A 24,403-nucleotide genomic window follows, 5' to 3' on the forward strand; every position below is an offset into this window, starting at 1 on the left:
GGATGCTGCAGCAGGAAAACTTCACAGGCGGAGCCTCTTCCCAGCTTGTGTCTGTGTGCTTTCTCCTTCTCTGTTTTCTAATTTATAGCCCCTTCAAAAAAAAAAACACCCACCAATACACCACCCTGGCCAGATGCAGCAACGTCAGCATAACTTCCTCGAGGAGGAAAGGGGGAAAAACACACAATATGACCAACCTCCTTGTTTAAGCACATGTGAAAGAGCTGGTGCAGTTGAAAAGGAATAGATTTGCAGAGGGAGGGGGCAGGAATGAGCCAATGAACAGAAATTCAATTCCGTTGCCATCAACGATCCTCACCCTGGAGGGAGAGATTCCCACCTAGGAGCTGGTGCGATGCTTACAGCCCCCTCTGCCGTGAGCGGATGGGGGGAGGTGGCTACCACCAGAGCCCAGAGTCTCCCCCCCCCCAGGAGTGGCTAGACCAGAGAGTGGCGACGGGCAGATCTCTCAGTTGTGGCTTTTGCTGGTTGCTCATAAGCATTTCAGCGCAAGTTTCTCCTCATATACACATTTTTTTGCGAAGCAGTTTTGCCCAATATACTGCGTTCTGCAAAGCCAGCTTTCCCTAATACAACACTTTTTTTTTTTTTGGTATGCTGCTTTCAGCAATATATGCATTCGTACCCCAGTCTATGGATTTTCATAAGCATTCTATTGCGAACGTCCCGATATACATGCTTGTTGCAAAGCAATTCTGCCTAATATGCTGCATTTTGCAAAGTCCCCCTTTTGCCTAACAGAATGTGTTCTTTTGCATGCTCTTTTCAGCAACGCGTGCCTATTCATCCCATTTTTGTACCCACGACTTGCCTGTAGAGCTGCGGTGCAAAATCCAGAGTTGTGCGAATTTCGAAGGATGCCTCCGTTACTGTTCGTGTATGGTTTTGGAAAGCACGAATTAGGGAGGCTTGCCTTTCCGTGTGAACTGAATAGAGTTTCTCCCTGCGGGGAACCATCTGATGTTGCTGGACCACAGCGCCTCTTGGTCCTAACCGTTCGCCAAGCTGTCAAGGGCAGATGGGTGTTGGAGTCCATTAATATCTGGAGGACTGCAGGTCGCCCCCATCCTCCCTGGGCTAGCCCAACGCTGATGGGAAGCCCACCGACTGGGCGCGATGGTAACAGGCCTGGCTTGCCACTTGTCCCTACCACCGTATATTCAGAAGTAGGCTGCCTTTGCATATGGACGCTCTCTTTAGCTAGCACAGCGAATAGCCCCTGGGAGGCCCACCTAGATCCAAGGACCTGCCTGTGCTGGATCTGATCTGCCATCCTCCTCCCTATCGTGGCCAACCAGATCCCCTGGAAAGGCTCTCAAGGGATGGTGCAATGGCAAGAGATCTCCACCGCAATTCCTCCCCTAAGCGCCTGGCTGCTGGATCAGGCCAAGGAGAGAGCCAGCTAGTCCAGCACATCCTGTTCCCACAGTGGCTAACCAGATGCCCATGGAGGAAGCCCGCAGACAGAACCCAGGTGCTTCAGCAGGGCTTGCCTTCCTGCCTCCCCAGCTAACGGCAGGAGCTGAGCTACAGTCTCCATGTGGGGAAGCTGCCCTTTTAGAGACAGAGAGAGAAAGCAGACAGAGTGGCTGCGTGCTGTCCTGGGCAACAGCCACAGCACCATCCACAGCCAGTCCAAGGCGAGGGTCCAAATAGGCAGAGTCCATAACAAAGGGTCAGGCGAGAAGCAAAATCAGAGCAGTCCAAGGTCAGGGTCCAAACTGTTGGAATATGTGGTTCAACTCCAACTTGTGGGTTGAGGCTGCACGGAGTTAAAAAGGGTAGCTAGAGAGGAGACCTCCTCATTGCTAGGCTAATACCTAACCTTTGGTCTCCTGCTGTCTCCCTTCCTGCTAGACTGATATGCATAGGATGTTTTTATGATGATGATGATGATGATGATGATGAAATACCCCACCTTTCGGCCAGAGGCCTTCAAGGCGGCTTGCAAAAAACACAAATATAAAAATACAATATAAAATACATCAATAAAACAATACAATTTGCTTAAAACGTTTCTCTTCAGGAACACCTGTCCAGGCATGTAGGAGTCGATTAGTGTTTTAATCTGCTTTTGGCTTCGATGTATGTTTTAATTATTCATTTTTTTCATTCAAAAGGAAGCTGATCTCCACCCCTGCTGCCCCCTGGGAATTTCCCAAAAGGCAGAGAGTGCCCAACAACATTATGGGACGATCATATATTTTTTTCCTAGCACAGCTTGAGCCAAAAGGCCAAAGAAGCAATGCTGAAGAGGATGGATGGCCAGTGATTAGGGATCAGCTTCAGCCTGCAGGCCGCCCTTTAATGTTATGCATCTCGAGCAGGAAGCCTGCCTTCCCCTCATCCCCTTTTCCGTCTGTCTTTCTCGCAGCCATCTAAAGCCTGTCTCCCAGTTTGCCAACTGATACTGCATGCAACCTTCATCTGTTCTGGGAACAGGCACAGTCCATCAACAACATCGGTTCTGAGGGGGCGCCCTCTTCTGTCGGCGCTGGAGCACTGCAGCTGTCTGGCAGAGTCACCCGAAAAATAAAACCAAACCCTGCTCCTGCGTCACGCTTGATCTGTAAAAAGATCAGGGAGCACGGCTTCAGCTTTCACGTGTGTGCTTGCAAAATGAGGTGCAGGGCCTTCTCTTCAAACCTCAAGTGGCCCTCTGCTCTCCCTCCCACCTCCTCGATAGCGCATTTTGACACGCATTGGCTGGAGTTCATTTTTCAATGTTCCTGTAATGGTTGGCAATGTTCTCAGCACAGGTTTCTCCCCCCACCCCGCCAGTCAGTGGGATCTGCAATTTTTGGCACCCACAGACTGTTTAATTACTCATCACTATGGGGACTCGGAGTGAATTTTCTCACAAACAGCGGAGGATGAGATGAATCTGTCGCTAAGCTTTACCAAATGGGTATGTGCTTGTTTTGAGAGAACAAGCTAATCATCCTGGGTTTAAAGTCTGTCCAAAGGGTGTTCTCCATTACTTATATTAATATCTCCATATTATTTCATATTTATATTCATATTTATAGGTGAACCTCCCTAATCTGAACTTTCCAAAAGGAATATGTGAACCGAAACAACTATTCTCCAAAATTTGCACTTCCCCAAATTTTGCAATGCTGTTCTCCAGCCAAAACATGCGTACAAAAATGCACATATTAGGGTACTGGGGGGGGGGGGCGCAAAAATTCATCAAGTGAATAAAAATAGTGTAAGAAAATGCACCCTATTAGGGAAAATGGCTTTGCAAAAATATGTCCGTGAGGCAGAAAATTGCATACAATTATAGAAATTTCCACAAAAATGTCTATGCATGTTCACGAGGACCTTGTTTTGGTTTTAAAACACAAACTGATATGGAAATGTGAAGAACCAAGTAAGCCTGGGAAATGTGAGAAACTGATGCATCTGCCTGCCCAGAGCTGCTACGCCCCTCAAAGGACCTGGGGTGTGGGTTCATGCCACAAATTTGCACATGCGAAGTTATTGCCACCAAGAGCTTGTCCCCAAATTTGCTGACTTCCTCCTCCCTCTCAATCCACTTTCCTTTTGTGTCATGACTTTTTCGATCGCAGGTGGGTAAGGTTTTTCAACCCTCCGCGGGCCATTTTTGGACAGATGGGCAGACTCACCCACCTGTCAATTACCCAATGTCACATGTGACCCAATATCACATGCCACATTCAACGTTCAGACCAGGAACGGGCACAAGCTTATCTTTACAGCTTCATGCTTAAGCTACTGTTCTCCCCCCGCTCCAGACGGAACTTGTGAAAATTCCATTTTCTCCATTGCTACAAAACATTATTTAAGTCCTATTACCCTCTGTGTTCCATCATCCCACACACAGACTCTCTGGAATAGCTAAGAAATAATCAGGGTGATGTGCTCAATGCCGGGTTTATGCTGAAGTTGCCTTGGAGGTGTTCAGGATGCTGCGTTGTTGGTTTCAATTGTTGTGTGGGGTTGGGGTTTAATTTTTTCTTTCTTTTTTCATCTCTCAATTTTTTTTAAAGCCACCTCGGGGGCTCTCTCTGTGTAAGGTGTCTGCTAAAAGAAAGAAAAAATCCCTAGAAAATAGGTGGAGTCTGCAAAAAAAATGTTGCAGTGTGGGGTGCTTCCATTTAGAGCTCCAGCCAGCCATGCCCTCTTTCAGAGTACTCCATTCCATCCCCCCTTCCTCCATGGTTTTCCACCCCCACTCCAACAATTTGCAACATTCCATAGCTACTGAGCATGCTCAGTCACCACTGGACTATTTTGGGTACCTTCCTTATTTGTGGTTCCCCCCTAAAGGTTTTTGGGGGGCACTTCTACAAATGTGGGGTTCCTCTGATCCTCCTGATACCCTCCTCTTGAGTGTGTGTGGAACTGTTCCAACTACATAAGGATCCACCCTCGCAAAATGTGTTCACTGCTGGTATAGGACGATAAAGGATAATGCTAGGATAATAAATAAGAATTGCTGTGATTAATGCCATTACTAATTTAATTTTAAATTGGTTGCTTTACAAAACATTTTTTTGGGTGTGTGTCAAATTATAAATGACAGGAGGAACGTCACCCTTGTGTTAAAGTGTCTGCTTCTACCTCACCCCATTTAAACCCACCTCCATCTCCTCCCATCTTCCTCTGGAAAGTTCATTTTTAAAAGGAACTCGTTCTAGTTCAAGTTCAACTTGTCCAAAAAGGAACTTATTCCAGTTCATGCCCACCCTGTTACAAAAGAAACTAGTTCTGCTCACATTAGCTCAGAGTTCAGTTCTGGCTCATCCAAACAGTCCTCAACAATTCCACCCCACCCCAAGAATGTTTTGCTGGGCTAAAGTGTAAACTATACTTAAGAATGTTGGGAGTAAAACACCAATGCATGTTACAAGGGACCTGAACCAGCGGGGGGGGGGATAGGCAGAAAGGAAATATATTCTTCCCTCTGCTGGTTCCTTCTCTAAAATGTTTGCTGCTTTTGCAGGCTTTGCTCCTTCCCTGCCTCCCTTCTCTTCCTGTCTTTGTTCTCAGTTAGTTAGTCATGGCTCCCTGAGTTGAAGCTACATGGCTGTTTTCAGCGTGTATGACTTTACCTCTTTGTAGTAATAAGCCTTAAGTTTCTTTAGTCTTTCAATGACCAGTCTTAACAGACCTGTTATTTCTGCACTCTGCTGCAATACATATATACCAAAACTCTAACAAAGATGACTAAGGAAACACACACACACACGCGCACGCAAATGGGTTAATTTATTTTCCCCAACAATTATGATCTTGAATTATGATCTATGGGGGTTGGACTTGATGGCCTTATAGATCCCTTCCAACTCGACTATTCTATGATTCAATGAAGCTTAAAGACCCAGAGTCGAAAGCGTAAAAAAAAACACATATGAGAATAACGAGGAACTAGAAATTGTTCAAAGTCTGACCCTAAAGCAAACTTAATTCATGTTCAGTTCACCCAGCAATGATGCGAAATAATTTCAGGTGCAGTCCTGAGATTTTTGAAGAATTCAGTAAAGTTTGTTCAGCCCAACTAGTTCATTCCAAGCACTGGTTGGACCTCAGCCCCCAGCAGCCAGTAGGTCTAATTGTCAGGGTTGATACAGATGGGTGTTTTAGTCTGGCAACGTTTGAAAGGCTCCAGGTTGAGGAAGGCTGTCCTAAGGCTTTGCAAGCAGGATGTTCAGGGGCGATGCCAATGACCCAGCAGGGATCATTTCTCTTTGAAGGAAAAGGCACCGGGGACTGAGGGGTTCATGTTAAAAAAAAAATGTGTTTATTTATTATACAGCCATGAGAGTGGCCGTATAATATAGCCAGCATGGATTTTTTTGAATTCCGCAACATTAAATTGAAAATACCCCCCATGCCATTCTGCTGCTTCCCATAAGCTCATTTCAAAAACAAAACCTTTCAAAACCTGTAGTCCTGAACTCAGAAATGCTCGCTTAACAACCCTCTAAGTTCTTGTGGCGATACACAAAACCAGAGAGGATCGAGAGTTCAAAGTGACAAGAGAGAGAGAGAAAATAAATGTATAGCTGATCTGAAATTGTCAAGCACAGGTAGAGGGAATCGTAAGGCAGGCCCCGGTTCCTGAGAGCTTCAGAGCTCTTTCAAATGACAACCAATGTTAAGCCTCTTGTTTTCCAGCACCGAGCCGAGTCCAACCTTCAGAATTCAAATCCTCCACTTTCCAGTTACCACTGAGATTCTGGCTGCCGAGATTTGCTTGCGGGAAGCCTCGTAAGACTTCAAAACCTGTGCATGGATTTCAATGCAGCACCCAGAGTTCCCTGGGAAGAGGGACCGATGGTTAAGGCGCTCTGGGGACTGTAGTTCTGTGAGGGAAGTCGGGGGTCTCCCAGTAACTTCAGCACCCTTAACAAACTACAGCTCCCAGGATTCTTGGGGGGAAGCCACGGTGGTGTAATGTGGTATCACAGTGCTTTAAATGGTTGGGTCGGATGTAGCCTGAAGCTCCTCTGGGCATGGAGGAAAACAGTCCATGCTCCTTTGGCAAACGGCACACATACTGCGTAGGGCCTGTGAAGCACGAGAAGTCCAGTGGAAACTAGAGATGGAAGGCTGTGTCAGTTTTGGTTCTCTCTGTTTCTCATTTTTAAAATCTTCAATTCGTTTCTCCACATTTCTGCAGCAATTTGCTTAAAAAAAATCCTCATGAAAGTTCTTCAGCATTCCAGCGCGAATTCCTCCTTCTGAACACATATTTGTACAGTAATACCTCAGTTAACGAAATAGATGCATGCCTGGGCATTATTTCTTTAACAGAAATTTTGGTACCAGAGGGAAGAGTAACATGGAAAGAAAAGGGATAGGTTCTTACATCACCAAAAAGAAGAGCAGTTCAACGTATTTCAGCAAACTTTTTATTCAAAACTAACAATACGCATGTCTGAAATGAAACAACCAGGTCAGGTGAGCCTTGCATACAGACCACTTGAAGGCTTCGTACCTTTGAGCAGGCAAGGAGCACCACCACCCTGTGCTTGATCTCTCTCTCTCTGCCACCCTCCCCTACACTCGAGCAGACAAGTCTGCAGTAAACAGTGCTTCCAGGGCACCCAAAGCACTATTTACTGCGGAGGCGCCTGCATCACTTGGCAAGGAGCGCCATTCCAGCCATGCGTGAGACAGCTGCCTGCAGCAGCTGCACTCCCCTAGACAAGGAGCCACTTTCTGACTATGTCAGAGCATACGCTCCCCCGCACACCCCAAAAAAACTTTGTTAAAAGGAGCTTCTTTCCTGGAGGATTTGTTAACTGAGGTATTACTGTATTCAGTTTTGACTCATCTGCACATTTTCCCAAACAATTTCTCCCAATGTAATGCATTTTTGTATGTTATTTTCACCAATATGCTCGTTTTTATGCAGACTTTCTCTAGATATATGCATTTTTGTAAACATTGGTTGCTTGGAGAACTGTATTGCAAAATTCAAATAAGTGCAAAGTTCGAAGGATGGCTGTGTTTCGGTTCTCATATTGTTTTCAAAACTGCAAATTTGATAGTCGACTTTAAATTCAAACTGAATCGAATTCATCACCCATCCCTAGTGGAAATGTGAAAAATTAAGATGTCCCTTGGCCTGTAAGTGCTGGCATTTGAAGAAAACAATGGTGACCTTCTTCAGTTCCAGAGAGAAGCCAATTGGATAGTTCATCTGGGCTTTTCTGCTCCTGTCCTGGGTCTGCTAGATACGGCCTTGTAGCCTCGGGAATAGCGTGGCACAGAGCTGATCACATGGTGCTTGACATTCCCTCTGCCCTTACTCCAGAGGGAGATGAAGACAAAGCAGACGGTGACAGAGCACAGGAAGGGCACTATCCCAATGGCCAGGATCCCCGCCAAGGTGCCAACATCAACAAAGAATGGGTGGGAAGCTCTCGAGGCGTTGAGGGAGCTGGCATTGTTCCAAAGGGAGGAGTCATTGAGGACATGCAGATAGACCAACACGGTGTCGTTCCCTGCTACATTGCTCGCAACGCAGCGGTATGCCCCACTATCTTGAAGAAACACGTACTGGATCTTCAGCGTGCCATTGGAAAGGACTGTGATCCGACCCTTGCGGCTGGCGTCCAAGGAAATGTTATGAGGGGACAGCCAGGAAATGGTGGGTGGCGGATTCCCATCACCTTTGCAAGTCAACATCACCTGGGCACCTTCTACAATGCTCTCTCTCTGAGGAGTCTTGCCCTCGATTATAGGCTTCCTACAGGTGAAGTGCTCTGGCAGGACATCAGAAAGTTTACGGAAGACCTTCCCTTCGCTTGTCGAGTTGGTAGTGCAAACAGGCTGCTGTGCCTCAAAGTTCAACCTCCGCTGCCTCCGGATGATCCAGAGAAGGCGGCAATCGCAACCCAAGGGGTTCCTGTCCAACCTGAGGACCTCCAGGTTCCCCACCGAGTGGAAGATGCCTTCTTCAAGGGTTCGCAAGTCGTTGCCTGAGACGTTGAGGACACGGAAGTGGAGGAGGCCTTGGAAAGCATTGCCTTGTACTGTGGCTAGCCGCCCACCCGTGAGGTGGAACTCCTGAAGGCGGGAGAGTTCAGCCAGCTTCTGCCCACGAATCACGGAGATTGGGTTGTAAGAAAGGTCGAGGGAATGGAGATAAGCCAAATGCTTGATGGCTTTATAAGGGACATCCCGGAGGCTGCACATTGTGATCGACAAGGAGGTAATGTTCAAGCCAGAGAGGCTCTGAGGCCCCAGCACTGTCAGGAAAGGCCACCGGTGGATCTCCAGAATCTTCAGGTGATGCAACTTCCTGAAGGAGTGGTCAGGGACGACGCTGATGTTCAGGACCTTGAGCCTGAGCTCCACGAGGTGGTGGAGGTTGGAGAGGGCTTCTGTCGGGATGCCAGTCAAGTTGCACTTCTCCAGGGTGAGCTGCCGCAGACTCCGGAGGCCTCCGAAAGCTCGGCTCGAAACAAAGATCAAGTGGTTATCCCCCGCCTCCAATTTCCGGAGACTGGATAGGTCCTTGAAGGAATGGTCCAGGAAGAGGACAATCTCATTTTCGCTAATGTCAAGGACGGCGAGGTTGGGCAGCCCCGTGAAGAGGCCAGGCGGAACCATCTTCATCTTGTTGCCCGTCAGCCAGAGGGTCATCAGCCTCTTCAGACTATTGAAGGCGCCGGGTTCGATGTTGGAGAGGATGTTATAGCTCAGGTCCAGCTCTTTCAGGGCCTGCAGGCGGGAGAACATGCCTTGGTGCAAAGTGCGGAGGAGGTTTTGGCTCAAGTCCAGGAGCTCAGAATCTGGAGGGATCCTGCCTGGCACGGTCGTCAGGTTCCGCCCGTTGCAGAAGACAGTCTTATCTTGGGAGAAGCAGTTGCATTGCGAAGGGCAGCTGTGCCTGAATCCTGTCAAGAGGGCTGCCGGAATGAGAACCAGCAAGAAGGGGCCCCAGTTTGTCCAGGGGGAAGCCGCCATCTCACTGAGTTTCTGCAAATAACAACAAGAGAAGTTAGAGAGACGGAACTGAGAACAGGGAAGGCAAAACTCCCAGATCATGTGATGATTGGGTGTTGCGACAAAGAAAATGCCTTCTTCTCCAGTAGGAGAACAGGGATGTTTCCCTTTGGTTAATGTTGGTAGATTTCAGGAGGCCTGACATCACCTCTTGTTGCTGTTCCCCCACCAGCATCAGGTAATTAGGGGTAAACTGCTTACGAACATGGAGGATTCACTTACCTGCTACAGCCGTGCCCAACTTTGCCACAACGCATCTCTCTCAGAATGCCATTTGAGATTAGGATGAAAGGATCTGTCCATTTCGGTTCCAATCTTAAATTCAGTTCTCTACATTTCCGCAGCCATTTCCAATTTCTTTATTTTATATATTAAAAAATCCTCATGAAAACTCTTCCGCATTTTAGCGCAAATTTCTCTTAATAAACACAATCCTTGTGTGTAGTTTTGACTAAGGCACACATTTGTTGCAAGCAAGTTTTCCTAATATAATGCACATTTGTGTTTTATTTTAACTAACATTTATTTTTATGCACTTTTTCCTATTATTATTAGGACCTAGTATGCATTTTTTAAAACATTATTTGGTTCGAGGACTGCATCACAACGTTCGGATAAGTGTGAATTTCGAAGGGTGGCTCGGCTCTCAAATCGTTTCGGAGGATGTGAATTTGATAGATCTGCCTTTAAATGCAAGCGGAATCCAATTTCTCCCCCACCCGTTTGAGATATATAGAAAACTGCCCTACACTGAGTCAGACCATTGGTCCATTTTGCTCAGCATCGCTTACACTGACTGGCAGCAGTGGCTCCCCAGGGTTTCAGGCAAGAGTGTCTCCCAGCCCTACCTGGAGATGATGGTCAGGACTGAAACTGGGAGCTGCTCCATGCGCACCAGCAGATGCGCTGCCACTGAGCTATGGCCCTGCCCCTCTATGTGTGTGAGACAGGAAGTGTGTGTGTGTGTGTGTGTGAGAGAGAGAGATGTTGATGGTGTGTGGATTAAGACTGACCACAATATCCACAGATTCCCTCTCGGAAAGCCAGTGGTGGTGTCGTGGTTGGAATTATTTTATTTATATCCCACCCTTCCTTCCAGAAGCTCAGCAAACAAAAACACTAAAAGCACTTTAAAACATCTTAAAAACAAGACTTTAAAACATATTAAAACAAAACATATTTTTTAAAAAAAAACTTTAAAAACATCTTTAAAAGCAATTCCAGCGCAGACACAGACTGGGTTAAGGTATCTCCTTAAAAGGCTTATTGAAAGAGGAAGGTCTTCAGTAGGTGTCGAAAAGATAACAGAGACGGTGCCTGTTTAATATGGAAGGGGAGGGAATTCCAAAGGGTTGCTGCCACAACACTAAAGGTCCACTTCCTGTGTTGTGCAGAACAGACCTCCTGATAAGCTGATATCTGCAGGAGGCCCTCACCTGCAGAGCGTAGTGATCGACTGGGTATACAAGGGGTAAGACGATTTTTCAGGTATCTGGGTCCCAAGTTGTATAGGGCTTTGTACACCAAAACCATAACCTTGAACTCAACACAGTAGCTGATGGGCGGACCAGGAGATCTGGGTTGAAATCGCTGCTCAGCCTCAAACCTCTCACTGGATGACTTGGGCCAGCTGCCATCCCTCAGTCTAACCTACCTCACAGGGTTGTTGTGAGAACAAAATGGGGGATTAAAAGAGTGGGATTAAAAAAAGGTAACCCTGTAAATACATTTGAGATGTGTTTGACCACCTGGGGTTCCATCCCTGAAGAAACGTGGGATATAAATATAAGAAAATAAAAGAAAAAGGTTTTTGTTTTTTTTTAAAAAAAGTTTCATTTTTAAGATATACTATAAATGTTTTTAGTGTTTTGTCATTTGTTTGCTACCCTGGGCTCCTTCTAGAAGGAAGGGTGGCATATAAATTTAAGAAAGAAACTAAAAGAACCCTGTTTGGGGGAAATAGCGAATTTTGCGATGCAGTTTGCCAACCAAACAATGTTTTCAAAAGTACATATATTAGAGGAAAGTGTACATAAAATGAATATATATGTATTATTCGATGAGAAATGGCTTACAAAAATGTGCACATTACTCAAAACTGCCTACAAAATGTTTTTATTAGGAGAAATATGCACTAAGATGCTGGAGAATTTTCATGAGGATTTTGTGTTTAAAAAATGTGCAAATTGCTGCAGAAATGTGGAGAAATGGATTTAAGACTGGAAAAAAGGAGAAATGGGGAGAACTGAAATGGACAGATCTCTCCATCCCTGTTGTTGTTATGTGCCTTCGAATACGACTTCTGGCGATCCTATGAATCAGCGACCTCCAAGAGCATCTGTCCTGACCCATCCTGTTCAGATCTTCTAAGTTCAGATCTGTGGCTTCCTTTATGGAATCAACCCATCTCTTGTTTGGCTATTCAGAGTAGACCCAGTGAAATTAATGGACCTAAGTTAGTCATGGTGAATAACTTCAGTGGGTCTACTCTGAGTAGGACTAACATTAGCTACAACCTAAATTATTAAAGTGCTCATTTAAAGCTAGCAGGGCTTCTTACAAAAACATGCATTAGCCCCAGGATTCAGAAGTAAACCTTTTTACATGACCAATCATTCCTTTTAATTTAGAAAACTAGAATTTCTTACCAGTGTATGTACTAATACAACCATTTGTTAAAGAGATCACATTTATAAAAGATAGTGGGGTGTGTGTGTGTGTTATGTGCGTTCAAGGTGATTATGACCTATGGCAACCCCATGAATTGGCGACCTCCAACAGCATCTGTCATGAACTGTTCAGATCTTGTAAGTTCAGGTCTGTGGCTTCCTTTATGGAATCAATCCATCTCTTGCTTGGCCTTCCTCTTCTTCTACTCCCTTCTGTTTTTCCCTATCAACTGGGAAATGGAGGTACTGCCTTCTCTCTCCATCACCCTTGAAGCTAAGGACAGACTTTTCATTTTTTCAGTCTTATGTTCAGTTCAGCAGATTTCTGCGTCGGTTTCTGCTTTTGTTTCTCAAATCTTCCCAAAGATTTGCCAGCATTTTAGTGCCCATTTCTACAAATATACACATTTTGTTCTGTGCTTTTGCCTAATAGACATTTTTTTCAAGCAATGTCCTCTAATACAATGCATTGTAATGTTACTTTTGCTGCTGTATATGTGCACTCTGCCTCCTAATATATGTATTTTTGAATATTATTTTTGCTATTATGCATATGCATTTCAATGCACTTTCCCATAACACATACATTTTGGAATGTTATTTTAGCTACTACATATATGTCTTTTAAGGCGCTCGTTCCCCTGATATACATATTTGTGTGCACATGCCTTTGTGAAAGCATTGTAAATTTTAGTGTGAATTTTAGTGTGAATTTCAAAGACTTTGGGTTTGTGTATTGTTTTGGGAACGGTGAACGAGGAAGGTTTGCATTAAAGCAAACTGAATCAAATTTCTCCCCCAACCCTTATTCAGACTCAAAGCCTCTTTGCAAGCCCTTTATAAAGAAACTATTTTTTTTTGGGGGGGAGGGAGGATGTAATTTTACTTACACAAAGTTGTGCCGGAGAAACAAGCTTCGGAAGGGCCCGACTCCTTAAGTTTAGTCATCTAAACTCACCAGATTTCTGTTTATACTATTTTTCTCCGCCTTTTAGAAAAAAAAAAGTCTTACTGCGGGTGGAACCTAATTGGTGATGAATCATCATTTTATATAATTACATCCTCATTAAAGGTGGCATTTCGCTCAAGGGACACATTTAAACCTTTGACGGAGCATCAAGGCTGTAACCAATTCTGATCTGCAATTGCAAATTCCCCATGCCTTTCAACCACCACCACCACCCAAAGTCAACATGGGAGGCTGAGACTTTAAGCCAGCGATGTGGCTTTCCAGATGTGGAGAGGGTGGATAGCAGAAACCTTTTTCTCCCCCTCTCATAATACTAGAACTCAGGGGCATCCTATGGAGCTGACCGGTAGAAGATTCAAGACCGGCACAAGGAAGAACTTCTTCCCCCAGTGCAGACTGAAACTATGGAATCCGCTCCCCACCAGAGGCAGTGCGGGCCACCAGCTTGGACGGCTTTCAAAGAGGATAATAATGATAATAATAATAATAATAAAATTTTATTTATGAGTCGCCTATCTGGCCGAATTAACGGCCACTCTAGGCGACGTACATCAATACAATAAAATACAATATAAAACAGGATGAGACAAATTCATGGAGGAGAAGGCTATCAGTGGCTACTTGCCACGAAGGCTCGGTTCTACCAACACTGTTGGAGGCAGTAAGCCTCTGAGTAATACCATCTGCTGAGAACTGCAAGTGGGGAGAGTTTCTGTTGAGCTCAGGTCCTGCCTGTGGGCAGTAGCGCAGTAGCAATTTCAGAAGGGCAAGGGTCCCTTTGTGATAGTCACAGCCACACACACCCCTTTTTGCTCCTGGGTTAAGAATGAGATCCTTGCTAACACCTTCTCCTAAAACAACAGACATCTCTAGGAGCCAATCGCGACAACCGGACAAGATATGGAGTACACAAGCTTCCGAGGAGCCACGTAGCACATCGCCTCAGCCCCGGAGGCCTGTGCCGAGAAAGGGAGGGAGAGAGGGAGGACACCCACCATGGGGAAAGAGAGAAGAAAAAACTTAACTTGCTGGTTCTCTTAAAGCTGTATGTACACCAGGGATGGAAGGGTCTGACCCTTTGGGTTCTCTCTGTGGCTCGTTCTTCCTCTCTGAAATCCAGTTCTCTACATTTCTGCAGCAAACCCTCATGAAAATTCATCAGCATTCTGCAGTGCACGTCTCCTGATAAACACATTTGTTGTATTTCGCTTGGAGTCACGTTCACGTTTTTTGTGAGCCATTTCTCCTAACATAGTGCCATTTTGTTTGCAAATGGTCACCGTCCCTTTTCATGCATGCTTTCCCCTAATAGATGTGTATTGTTGCAAACACTTTGGTTGGAGAAGTGGACTGCAAAATTTGGAGATGTGTGCATTCTGAAGGACGGCTACGCTCCCGTTGTTGTGCTGTTTTGGAAAGTTCAGATTTGATCATTTTGCCCTTGAATGCAATCTGAACCAAATTTCTCCTCCCCGCATCCCCAACATACACACACCCCAGGAACAGCCTGAGGTAAGGGATTGGCAAGAAACTCAATTCAGTTCACATTGAAAGATGAATTTATCCAATTTGCACTTTGTGAAAACTATAGGACTAAACCAGTCTCTCTCTGAACCAGTTATCTGTTCAGCAAAGTGTGTTTCACATGTGGGGAAGGTGAAATTTGGCATTATTTCCCCAGAAGGCAACATACTGACCTATGATCATGACAGATGCGGCTGTGCAGAATCAGGTGATGCGAGCACCCCACAAATGCTAGCCCTGACGCCTTTCTGCTTCAGCAGATCCCGCTGGTCAGTTTTTCCGTCATCAACATTGTTGCTTGACTGCTGCAGAAAGAGAAGAACAACAACATATATATTTTAAAAAATATATCCAAGTCTCTTTGGGAAGAATAATTCTCACTCTGCTCAGAATCTGAAGGCCAGAATGCAGCCAGGCCCTTAGGAAGACAGGAAGCTGCCTTATACCAAGTTGTACCATTGGTCCATCTGGCTCAATATTGTCTACACTGACTGGCAGCAGCTCTCCAGCGTTTCAGGCAGGGAGGACTCTCCCAGTCCTACCTGAGATGCCTTTGGGGATTGAACCTGGGACCATCTGAATGGAAAGTGGGTACTCTACCACTGACCTGTGGCCTTTCCTGCATTTGAGGGACCTACAGTCCTTGCACTAGAAATAAAGCAAGGTTCTAGTCCTCATGGTTCTGAAAAAAAGGGCTGTTTTAAACAGGAACACAGCTGCTTACGCTGAAATTTGCAGTTCTCTGAATCCTGCAATGCAGTTCTCCAACCAATGTTTACAAAAGTGCATCGAGCAGGAGAAAATGTGCAAAAGGTAATACGGAAAGAACGTACAAAAAAGCATTATATTCAGAGGCATGGCTTGCAAAAGTGTGTACGCTAGTCAAAACTGCATACTAACCTGCTTCCTTAGAACATTTGCACTAAACTGCTGAAGAGTTTTTTTTTTTTAATTGCCGCAGAAATGTGGAGAACCGAATTTATGACGGGAAATATGAGAAGCGGAGACAACCGAAATGGACAGACCCTTCCATCCCTGCTTGAGGACATCACATTCTCCCTTGCAAAGGCCGTTCCTGACCAACCTGGACACCGCTGGTTCTCTCTCTGTGCCAGGCTAAAGGAACACAATTTCTTCTAAGTGTCCCCTTGGCACAACTCCAGTGGATGCATTAAAACAGAGGGATCAAAAGGCAACAATGATTTAGAAAGCGAGAGAGACATGCACGGGGGGGTTGGTGAAGGGCGGGCCGTAATATGACACAGACATTTGGAATGGGCAAAGGCGTCTTCTCCCCTGGATTACCAAGGCTGCAAGAGAAGAGCCGTGATGACGCACAGCAGTTCTTAATGCTGCCCTTCCCTCTGCGGCTGGAGAACGGCATACAACTGACTTGTCTCCTACTTTCGTCAGCTGCTGGTATAAATCTTGAGTCCGCTTGAAAGCTGGCAGGCCATTGTGGCTAAAGGACTGTGGGACAGACTGGGAAGGCTCCGGAGGGGAACGCAATCAGTAGTATAGCGGCAAATTCAGAAGTGCAGGCTCCTTTTATGTTAGTCACAACCACGCCCCCTCTTATTTTGCTGCTGGGTTGAGAATGAGATCCTTTTTAATGCCTCCTCCCACAACAACAGATATCCCTAGAAGGCAATAAGCATGAAAGTGGAGGGTGTTAGCTGCTGAGAAGAGTCTTCTCAGTGGCCGACTCAACTCCTTCCACTCTGATTGCCTCCAATCAGCAGGAAAGGACAAGGAAGCATGTTAGAAGACTCTTCTCAGTGGCTAACACAGACCTTTTTCATGCCGACTGTCTCATGGGATGCCGGAGACATAGGGATCCGCTGGGACCCTGCTCCCAAAAAAGTAAGGGGTCTAAGACCTCCCGAGACCCTCGATGACCATGCCCCTGACCTCAACCCCAAAAGCACTAGGTAGCCATAGGCAAGTCACTTTCAGCCTTCCCAATAAGGACATAAGAAGAGGCCTGCAGGCCGAAGGGGACCCTTCTAGCCCAGAATCCTGTCCTCACAGTGGCCAACCGGATGCCACAAGCAAGACCTGAGCGCAAGAGCCCTCTCCCCTCCTGTGGCTCTTTAAATGCAAACTGAATCAAATCTCTCCTCTGTCCCTAGTCAGCTGGTATTTGGAAGCATCCTGCCTCCCCTCAATCTTCTAAACATTTAGCTTCTTTGGATCTGCAATAATAATAATAATAATAATAATAATAATAATAATAATAATAATAATAATAATAATAATAATAATAATAATAATAATAAAACACTTGTTCACAGGCCTTCTTTACTAGATTGTTTTGGGAAGAGCCGTAGTTCAGCGGCAGAGCCTCTGCCTTGCACATGGACGGTCCCGGGTTCAATCCCCGGCATCTCCAGGGAAAGTTACTCTTGCTGAAACCCTGGCGAAGCGCTGCTAGTCAGTGCAGGCGACACTGAACTAGATGGACCAGTGGTCGGACTGTTGTAAGGATGACAAAGGAACTTATGAGCGACAAGAGAGTCTTGCACGACATCCTCAAGGCTTGCCTATCAAAGCAAAAGATTTCGTGAACTTGCACCGACTTCCCCGGCCTGACGTGGACTCTAGTCCACAAAAGCTCAGGCCGTGATAAACCTGTTAATCCTTGAAGATGCCACAAAATTAGCCTCACGCTTTAAGCGGAGGCCGCAGAGGCAAAGCACGTGCCCAAAGTGCCTTGGTTCTGAAAGTGCAGGGCAAGGTCTCCCCCTGAGCGCAGCGCCTCCTGCCTGAGAGGAGCGAGCGGTGTGACGCTGGCCGTGGATCCTAATGGGGAAATTTAATCAGACTAATGGGATCACAGGAAGGCCAGAGACAAAAGGAACAAGGCAGCTTGGAACAGAGACTTTCTGTCCAAACCAATCTCTTGATGGCCTCTCTGTGGCCGGGCCGCTGTCCTGCACCAGCAAAGCGCAGAGTGTTTGCAAGGTGCAGAACTTAAAACGGGACTGCAGGGAGATGCATGGATTTGTGTCCAATGAAAGAGAAGTTCTCCCTGGATCTGGGGGTTGCAAATTAGCTGTTCTCATTTCTGAAATGGAACCTGGAATGCACTTCCCGGTGTTAATCAGGGAGGATGTTTTGGCAATCAGGGATGTTTTGGCAAGAACTCGCAGGCAGGGGTGTAGTCGCCCAGTGTCTCAGGGGGTCTTAAGTTCTGTTACTTTTTTGGGAGCCAGATCCCAGCAGGGTCCCTATGTCTCCAGTATCCTATGAGCCAATCAGCGTGAAAGAGGAGCGTGTTAACCACTGAGAAGAGTCTTCTAAATCAGTATTCAAGCCTGGCCAGATTATTCTATAATCTTAGAAAGCTGTATAATTTTAGAAGGGGGCGTGGCTGTGACTGTTACGAAGGACCCCTACACTTCTGAATATGCCACTACACTACTGCTCGCAGGGTTCTAGACCTCACTGAGGAAAGAGGATTTTGAGACGAGGCACAGTCACTCAAAGCAAATTTGTCATGGCCTCTCACGAAGCACAAGGGCCGGTGTTCAACGCTAGCCCTTCTCAGACTGGACCCATTGATGTTAATGGACACCACTCACTTAGGTTCATTCATTTCAACGGGCCTACATTGAGTAGAAAGTGAAATATAATCCATTGTTTTCCTAGTCTTTCCAGGTGGTATGGGCTCACATTCCCTTTAGTTGTAAGAATTCTCCATTTTTTAAAAGTTCCCATTGTTTCTTCAAAAACAAAAAACCCCACACTGCACACACAGAGACACATTTGGCACGGCTTGTGGCTCCTTCAGTTCATTGGCAAACCTTGACACGGCACATGTGCATGCACCGACAGAGCACTTGCAAAAAAAAAGAGAGGGAAAGTTGATGTGCTTGTACCTAAGAGCATAAGAGTCTAAGAAGAGCTCTGCTGGATCAGGGCAAAGGCCCATCTCGTCTACCCTCCTCTTCTCACAGGGGCCAACCAGATGCCGCAATAGGAAGCCTGCAAGCAAGGCCTGCCTGCAAGAACATTTCACCTCTCTTGCCTTTTCCTGAAACTGGTCTTCAGAAGCATGCCACCTCCAACTATGGGGGAAGAGCATAGCCCTCGTGGCTAGGAGCCACTGACAGCCTTGTCCTCCATGAATTGGTCTAGTCCTCTTTAAAAGCCCTCCAAGTTGATGGCCATCACTGCCCCCTCTGCCAGCGAACCCCATCATGCAACTCCGCGCTGTCTGAAGAAGTCCTTCCTTTAGTCTGTCCTGAACCTTCCAACATTCACCTTCGTTGGATCTCCCATGGGTTCTAGGGTTACGCAAGAGGGAGAAATACTTCTCTCTATCCAACTCTTTCCATGCCATGCATAATTTTGTACACTTCTGTCCGGTCGCCTCTCTGGCACTCTAAACCAAAGGGCCCCTAGAACTGCAACCTTTCCTCACAGAGGAGTCACTCTATATGATATGATATGATATGATATGATATGATATGATATGATATTATCAAGATTCCTTTGGCGCTGGCTTCTCAAGGAGAGCATACTTTATTGTGAGTGCTGAGAAGAAGCCACAAAGGAAGCTATGTGCATGCGCCATCCGGCAGTGTCACATTTCTTATCGCATGGTGTTTGACCAATGAATGGGAGCACGTGGATACATCAGTTAAACATCTCTCTCTCTCTCTCTCTCTCTCTCTCTCTCTCTCACACACACACACACACACACACACACCTTGGTGCAACCATCCTGTCCCATTCTGGACATTCAAAGGAGCCCACTGGTCAAGCCATGGAAATGTCAAGGCAGGCCACCTGTTTCAGCACCATGGAGACCTCCTAGAGTGCAACATGCTCCCTACAAGGACTGACGTGAACTGCGGCCTTCTGAGCCGCTGGCTCCCGCCTCCTCCTAGGCTGCACCCCCTTTTGGAGCACTTCAGCCAGTAGCATAGTGATAACTCCAGCAGGGCAGGGTCCCTTCATGACAGTCGTGCCACATCCCCTCACAGCCAGTCCCCCTCACTCACTGGCTTGCTATCCGTTGTCATCTCCACACTCCTCAGTCCTTCCTTACATGCAACTTCTCCCACAACGTCCTTAGGAGCCAATCAGCATGAAAGGGGAGTGTATTAGAGTGTTAGCTACGAGAAGAGTTTTCTCAGTGGCTGACTCACCTCTGTTTCCTCTGATTGGCTACAATCAGCAGGAGAGGACAAGGAAGCATGTTAGAAGACTCTTCTCAGTGGCTAACACACTCCCCTTCCATGCTGATTGGCTCACAGGATGCCGGAGATGTAGGGACCCTGCTCCCAAAAAAGTAAAGGGTCTAAGACCCCGAGATCCTGCACCACTACACCCCTGAATACAGCAGGGGTTCCTTCAAATATCCCAGCATCTGGTGAATGACAGTCATTAAGCCGTGGGTGGAGGGGACGGTAACAGCTCTTGGGAAATCCCAGGAATCTATGTTGGAGGAAGAGCCAGCGCTCAGGGGTGGAGAGCATCTGCTCTGCATGCAGAAGGCCCTAGGTTCAATCTCCAATGGCATCTCCAGTTGAAAGGATCAGTGGGAATGTGACAGGAAAGGTGTCTCTCTGACCAAAGTCCTGGACAGATAATACGGGCCAGGATGCAACAATGGTTTGACTAGATGGAGCAATGGTTTGCCACCTCTAGGCTCCTCTGGGACAAAGAGTGGGACAGACATGCATTAAATATAAAAGGGAGCTTCTTATGTTCAAATACGGCAGGAGTAGCCAACTCGGGGCCCTCCAGGCGTTGTTGGACCCCAACTCCCATCATCCATTGGACATGCTGGCTGCTGGGAGCTGGAGTCCAACAACACCGGGAGGGTCACAGGTTGGGGAAGGCACGGCCAGGGGTGATGGAGCCCAACAGCAACTGGGGCCCTGAGGTTGAAGAACACTGGTGAAGGCAGTATTAGGCTAGATTGCCTAGTGGTCAACAGCAGCTAGTGGCTCCATATCAGTGGGCAATGGAATCCGCTCTGGGTTTTAGTCTGAACTTTCAAGGAGCTGTCCAAGCCATCTCAGCAGCTCCTCAAAAGTTTGGATTAAAACCCGGAGCGGATTTCATTGCCCCACCAATGTGGAGCCACTAGCTGCCACTGTCACTGGTGTGACTTGGTATAACACAGCCGTTTTTTGGGGGGGGGTTATGACTCATGAGTAGCCCTTTTTTCATGAGCAAGGCTCAAGCAGAACAGGAAGGCCTTTTATATTCCTTCCTACACAGCAGGACCCAAAGGTGGCCTGGGTGGGTGGAGTCAGTCTGAGGGCAGAAGATTCTTCACTGAGAAGGCTGCACCCTGCAGTTCAGTGTTTCACCACATGGGGCAGCCTGGCAGCAGCTTCCAGCATTCACAGTGATTTGAGGCTGAGGAGTGGCGGGGGAGAAAGGGGTCAAGCTCTCCTACCCGCACAGCTGTTCCGCTCCAAATCCGCCTCCCCAAAGCTGCTTCTGCTACCCGTTGTGAATGTCACACCTCATCCCACCCTGAGCCAGGGCGTTTTGCTAGCTGAGTCTGTTCTCAAGGGGGCGGAAATGTCTCCCTAGTCCATGCAATCCTGAGTTTCCAAGTCACTGCTTGTATTTTCAGATCTGGCAGGAAACATTTACGTGTGTGTGTGTGGGAGGGGGTAAGTGCGGGGAGGAAAAAAAGTTTAATTTACTGTTGTCTGCTCTGGATTTCTCTTTAAAAAGTTTTTTTTTTTTTAAAAAAGCACATTAGCATTTGCAAGAAGGAAATTGATGCTCAAACTCACCCCCTCCTCCCAAATGTCACGGAAACCTTCCCACGAGGATTGGAAGCAACCTGGGTCTTGGCAGCAGAATCTGGTAGAATCATATTTGCAGTTCCCTTTTCAAAATAAAAATGAATGAATGAATGAATGAATGAGGGGGAAACCTAAGAGCTCTGTGATGCCTTCAGATGGCATGTGTTGGCTTGGATACCTACTACACCGGTGGGCTGGAGGCTGGGCCATTCGGGCTAATGGGGCAGTGCCCTGCCAAGCACAGTCTGCCCTTGCCTGCCTCCACCTGCCTGCCTTCTGACTTACAGTGAGCCAGTCCAGGGGGTGGCACCGCTTGTCAGTTTCCTCCTCAATCTCAGTTTTGCCCTGGCAGAATTTCGCAGGGAGGAGGAGGAGGGTGGAGACAAAACTAGAATGAATTGGCTCCGCCTCTCATTGGCTCTGGCTCCATCTACTGTTGGGCGCCTTGCCTTCTGCCCCACCTGTCCCGATGGGCACCTCTGAAAGACAGCAACAGTGGCTTAATGTGTAGGGATCTGTTCCCTTAAAAATAAAGTATCCCTCTCTAACTTTTTTTTAATTAAAAAAGTATATATAGGGCAAACATAGATTCTTCCAGTGCTGAGATGTTAATGTCAAGCTTCTTTAAAGAGAAGGAAAAGCGAGTTTAAATGAAATACTGACAGCGTGCAAATAAATGCACATTCTTTCCCTCTGCCCACCCCAATTTATTTCATTCACCTTCCTCCGTAGTCTCCATGGCATCGAAACTTTGACTGGAAGCGCTTTGGGGACAGGGTCCTTTGTTGTTGCTCTGTCAAGTTTGGGAGATGATGGACCAGAGCCATCTCCCCCCCCCCCCATATGCCTTGAAGGGGCCGGGAACCAAACCTGGGCTTTGTGTAACATGCAAAAGCGCACGCTCCGTCCCTTGAGTTAGGAAGCCCGCTTCCCCCCAATCTCATTTCTGCAAATGGGGCAGAGATCAGACCGTAAGTCAGCTCCTGGCTACGATGGCTGTGTGGGGCCTCCTCTGTCAAGAGGCAGCATGCCTCTCTGAACAGCAGTTGCTGGGAATCACAAGTGGAGAGAGTCGCACTTGCGCTCCCATCCTGCTTGCAGACTTCCCTTTGGGGCATCCGTCTGGCCACTGTGGGAACAGGATGTTGGACAAGACGGGCCCCCCGTGGCCTGACCCAGCAGACGAGCTCTTCTCAAACCCCATCACCATCTCCCCCAAATTGTTGCCCCCCATCCATGGGGGGGAAGCTGGGACCTTCTGCACAGGACCCGGGACCTTCTGTGTGCAGAGCACAGACTCCACCACAAAGCTAAGACAAGTAATATCCAGTTAACAATTTTGCAGACCTCTGTCGTCCTAATGCCCTCATTGAGCTCTGGGAAATAAAATAAGGTTCAAATGCACATTGCCCTTTACCTCCTAGGGAGAGGCGTCACTGGAATGGATCAATGCGCCCTTGTTTCTTACACATTTTTGAGGGGGGGAGAGGGTGTTTTCTCAACAGAAGAGAACAGGCAGCTTACCTGAAGTGTGCCGGAGACAGAAAGCGTCTTCTTGCTCGTTCCGGTGACAGAGCTCCTCCAAACGATGCCGAATGCTAGTCGTCCCCTTTCTGCCTCCCTCCCTCCTTCTCTCGCTCTCTGCCAGCCACGTGGATGTCACTTTGCCAAGGGAACGTTCCATCCCCGAGTTTTTTCTGCTTTCCTAAAGACTCAGCGCAGACACAGCCGAAACAGATTTATCATAATTGCAGAACGAAGCAGCCGACATTCAGCCCAGCAAAGAGAAAAGGAGCAAGTGGATTTTGGTAGCTAAGGCAGGGGGGTGAGGAATCTAGGCTGGGGGCCAAATACGGCCCTCCAGACCCCTCTGTCTGGCCCTCGGGACTCTCAGTTCCCCCTCCCAAGGCCACACCCCTTCACTGGCCCCGCCTTATGTCCTTGAGTGCTTTTGCCCAACGAGGTGGGGAGCATCTGTGGCCCTCCAGATGTTGGTGGATCCCAATCAGTCATGCAGGGTCACGGGGAGGGGGACAAAGACCCCTTACATTTTTGGGAGCTATGCACAAGCCAATCAGCATGAAAAAGGCGCATGTTAGCTGCTGAAAAGAGCCTTCTCTCATGCTGATTGGAAGTCCATCAGAGTGAAAGGCGGTGAGTCAGGTTGCTGAGAAGACTCTTCTCAGTAGCTAACACACACCTCCCCTTTCATGCTGATTGGCTCCTACGGTAAGTGAGCTTCATGGCAGAGTACCTTGGTCTCTCAGATCCTAGTCCCACACTTGGCTTCATTTCAGAGTTCTTAGAAATCAGAAAGTTTCTAGCAACATTTAGCCCCCTGAGAGAGAGATTTGGGGAGGGGGAGCCCATGCACCATAACAGTTTCACTCTGGTTCTATAATTCTGCAATTGCAGGAGAGTGAATCCCGGGGGCGTGGCTGTGTGTGGTGTGTGGTGTGACTATCATGAAGGGACCCTGCGCTCCTGAATTTGCTGCTACACTCTGAACTCCCAGCAGCCCCGAGCCAGCATGGCCAGTGACAAGGGATGATGGGAGTTGGAGTCCAGTGACATCTGGGGAGATGCAAGTTCCCTAACCTCTGGGCTAAAATGCATCCTCCTACTGAGAGAACGCCGCTTGCTTGCCTGGGTGGAGGATGATGGAAGCGTGTGTGTGTAGATAACTCTGTCTGTAGCATGGTGAGAATATAGCTTCCTCTACAATGGTGAGTTGTACCTGTTGGCCCACCCATTTTCCCCCTTTTGGCCCTGCCCACCCCGGCACACAGGCCTCAGAAGGTTGCCCACAAAGGAAAGCATCCCTTGGGGTGAAATAAAGCTCCCCATCTGTGACCTAAAGTGGGTTTGAATCTTAAGGGCTCCTCCCCTTCTTGGGGAAGCCCACAAGCACGGCACAAAGCGACAGGCCTCCCGTCGCTTGCCACTGGCAT

At 47.3% G+C, this 24,403-nt stretch overlaps 1 protein-coding gene across 3 annotated transcripts; it reads right to left on the reverse strand.

Annotated features, from left to right (window-relative positions):
• Positions 1–5,257: 5,257 nt before the first annotated feature.
• On the reverse strand, positions 5,258–23,062 carry LINGO4 (leucine rich repeat and Ig domain containing 4). Of its 3 annotated transcripts, XM_061605806.1 has the most exons (5): positions 22,977–23,062; positions 21,441–21,535; positions 14,847–14,978; positions 13,070–13,167; positions 5,258–9,483 (listed from the first exon to the last, which is right to left on the reverse strand). In XM_061605806.1, exon 5 carries the CDS (start codon positions 9,469–9,471, stop codon positions 7,696–7,698), a length of 1,776 nt encoding a protein of 591 aa, XP_061461790.1. In that variant the 5' UTR covers positions 9,472–9,483; positions 13,070–13,167; positions 14,847–14,978; positions 21,441–21,535; positions 22,977–23,062; the 3' UTR covers positions 5,258–7,695. The 3 variants fall into 3 exon arrangements, with proteins under 3 accessions (XP_061461790.1, XP_061461789.1, XP_061461792.1); XM_061605805.1 differs by lacking the exon at positions 13,070–13,167; XM_061605808.1 differs by lacking the exons at positions 13,070–13,167; positions 21,441–21,535.
• Between the last annotated feature and the right edge of the window lie 1,341 nt (positions 23,063–24,403).

This window comes from Rhineura floridana, chromosome 22 (genome assembly GCF_030035675.1).
Source record: "Rhineura floridana isolate rRhiFlo1 chromosome 22, rRhiFlo1.hap2, whole genome shotgun sequence".
Classification (NCBI taxonomy): domain Eukaryota; kingdom Metazoa; phylum Chordata; class Lepidosauria; order Squamata; family Rhineuridae; genus Rhineura; species Rhineura floridana.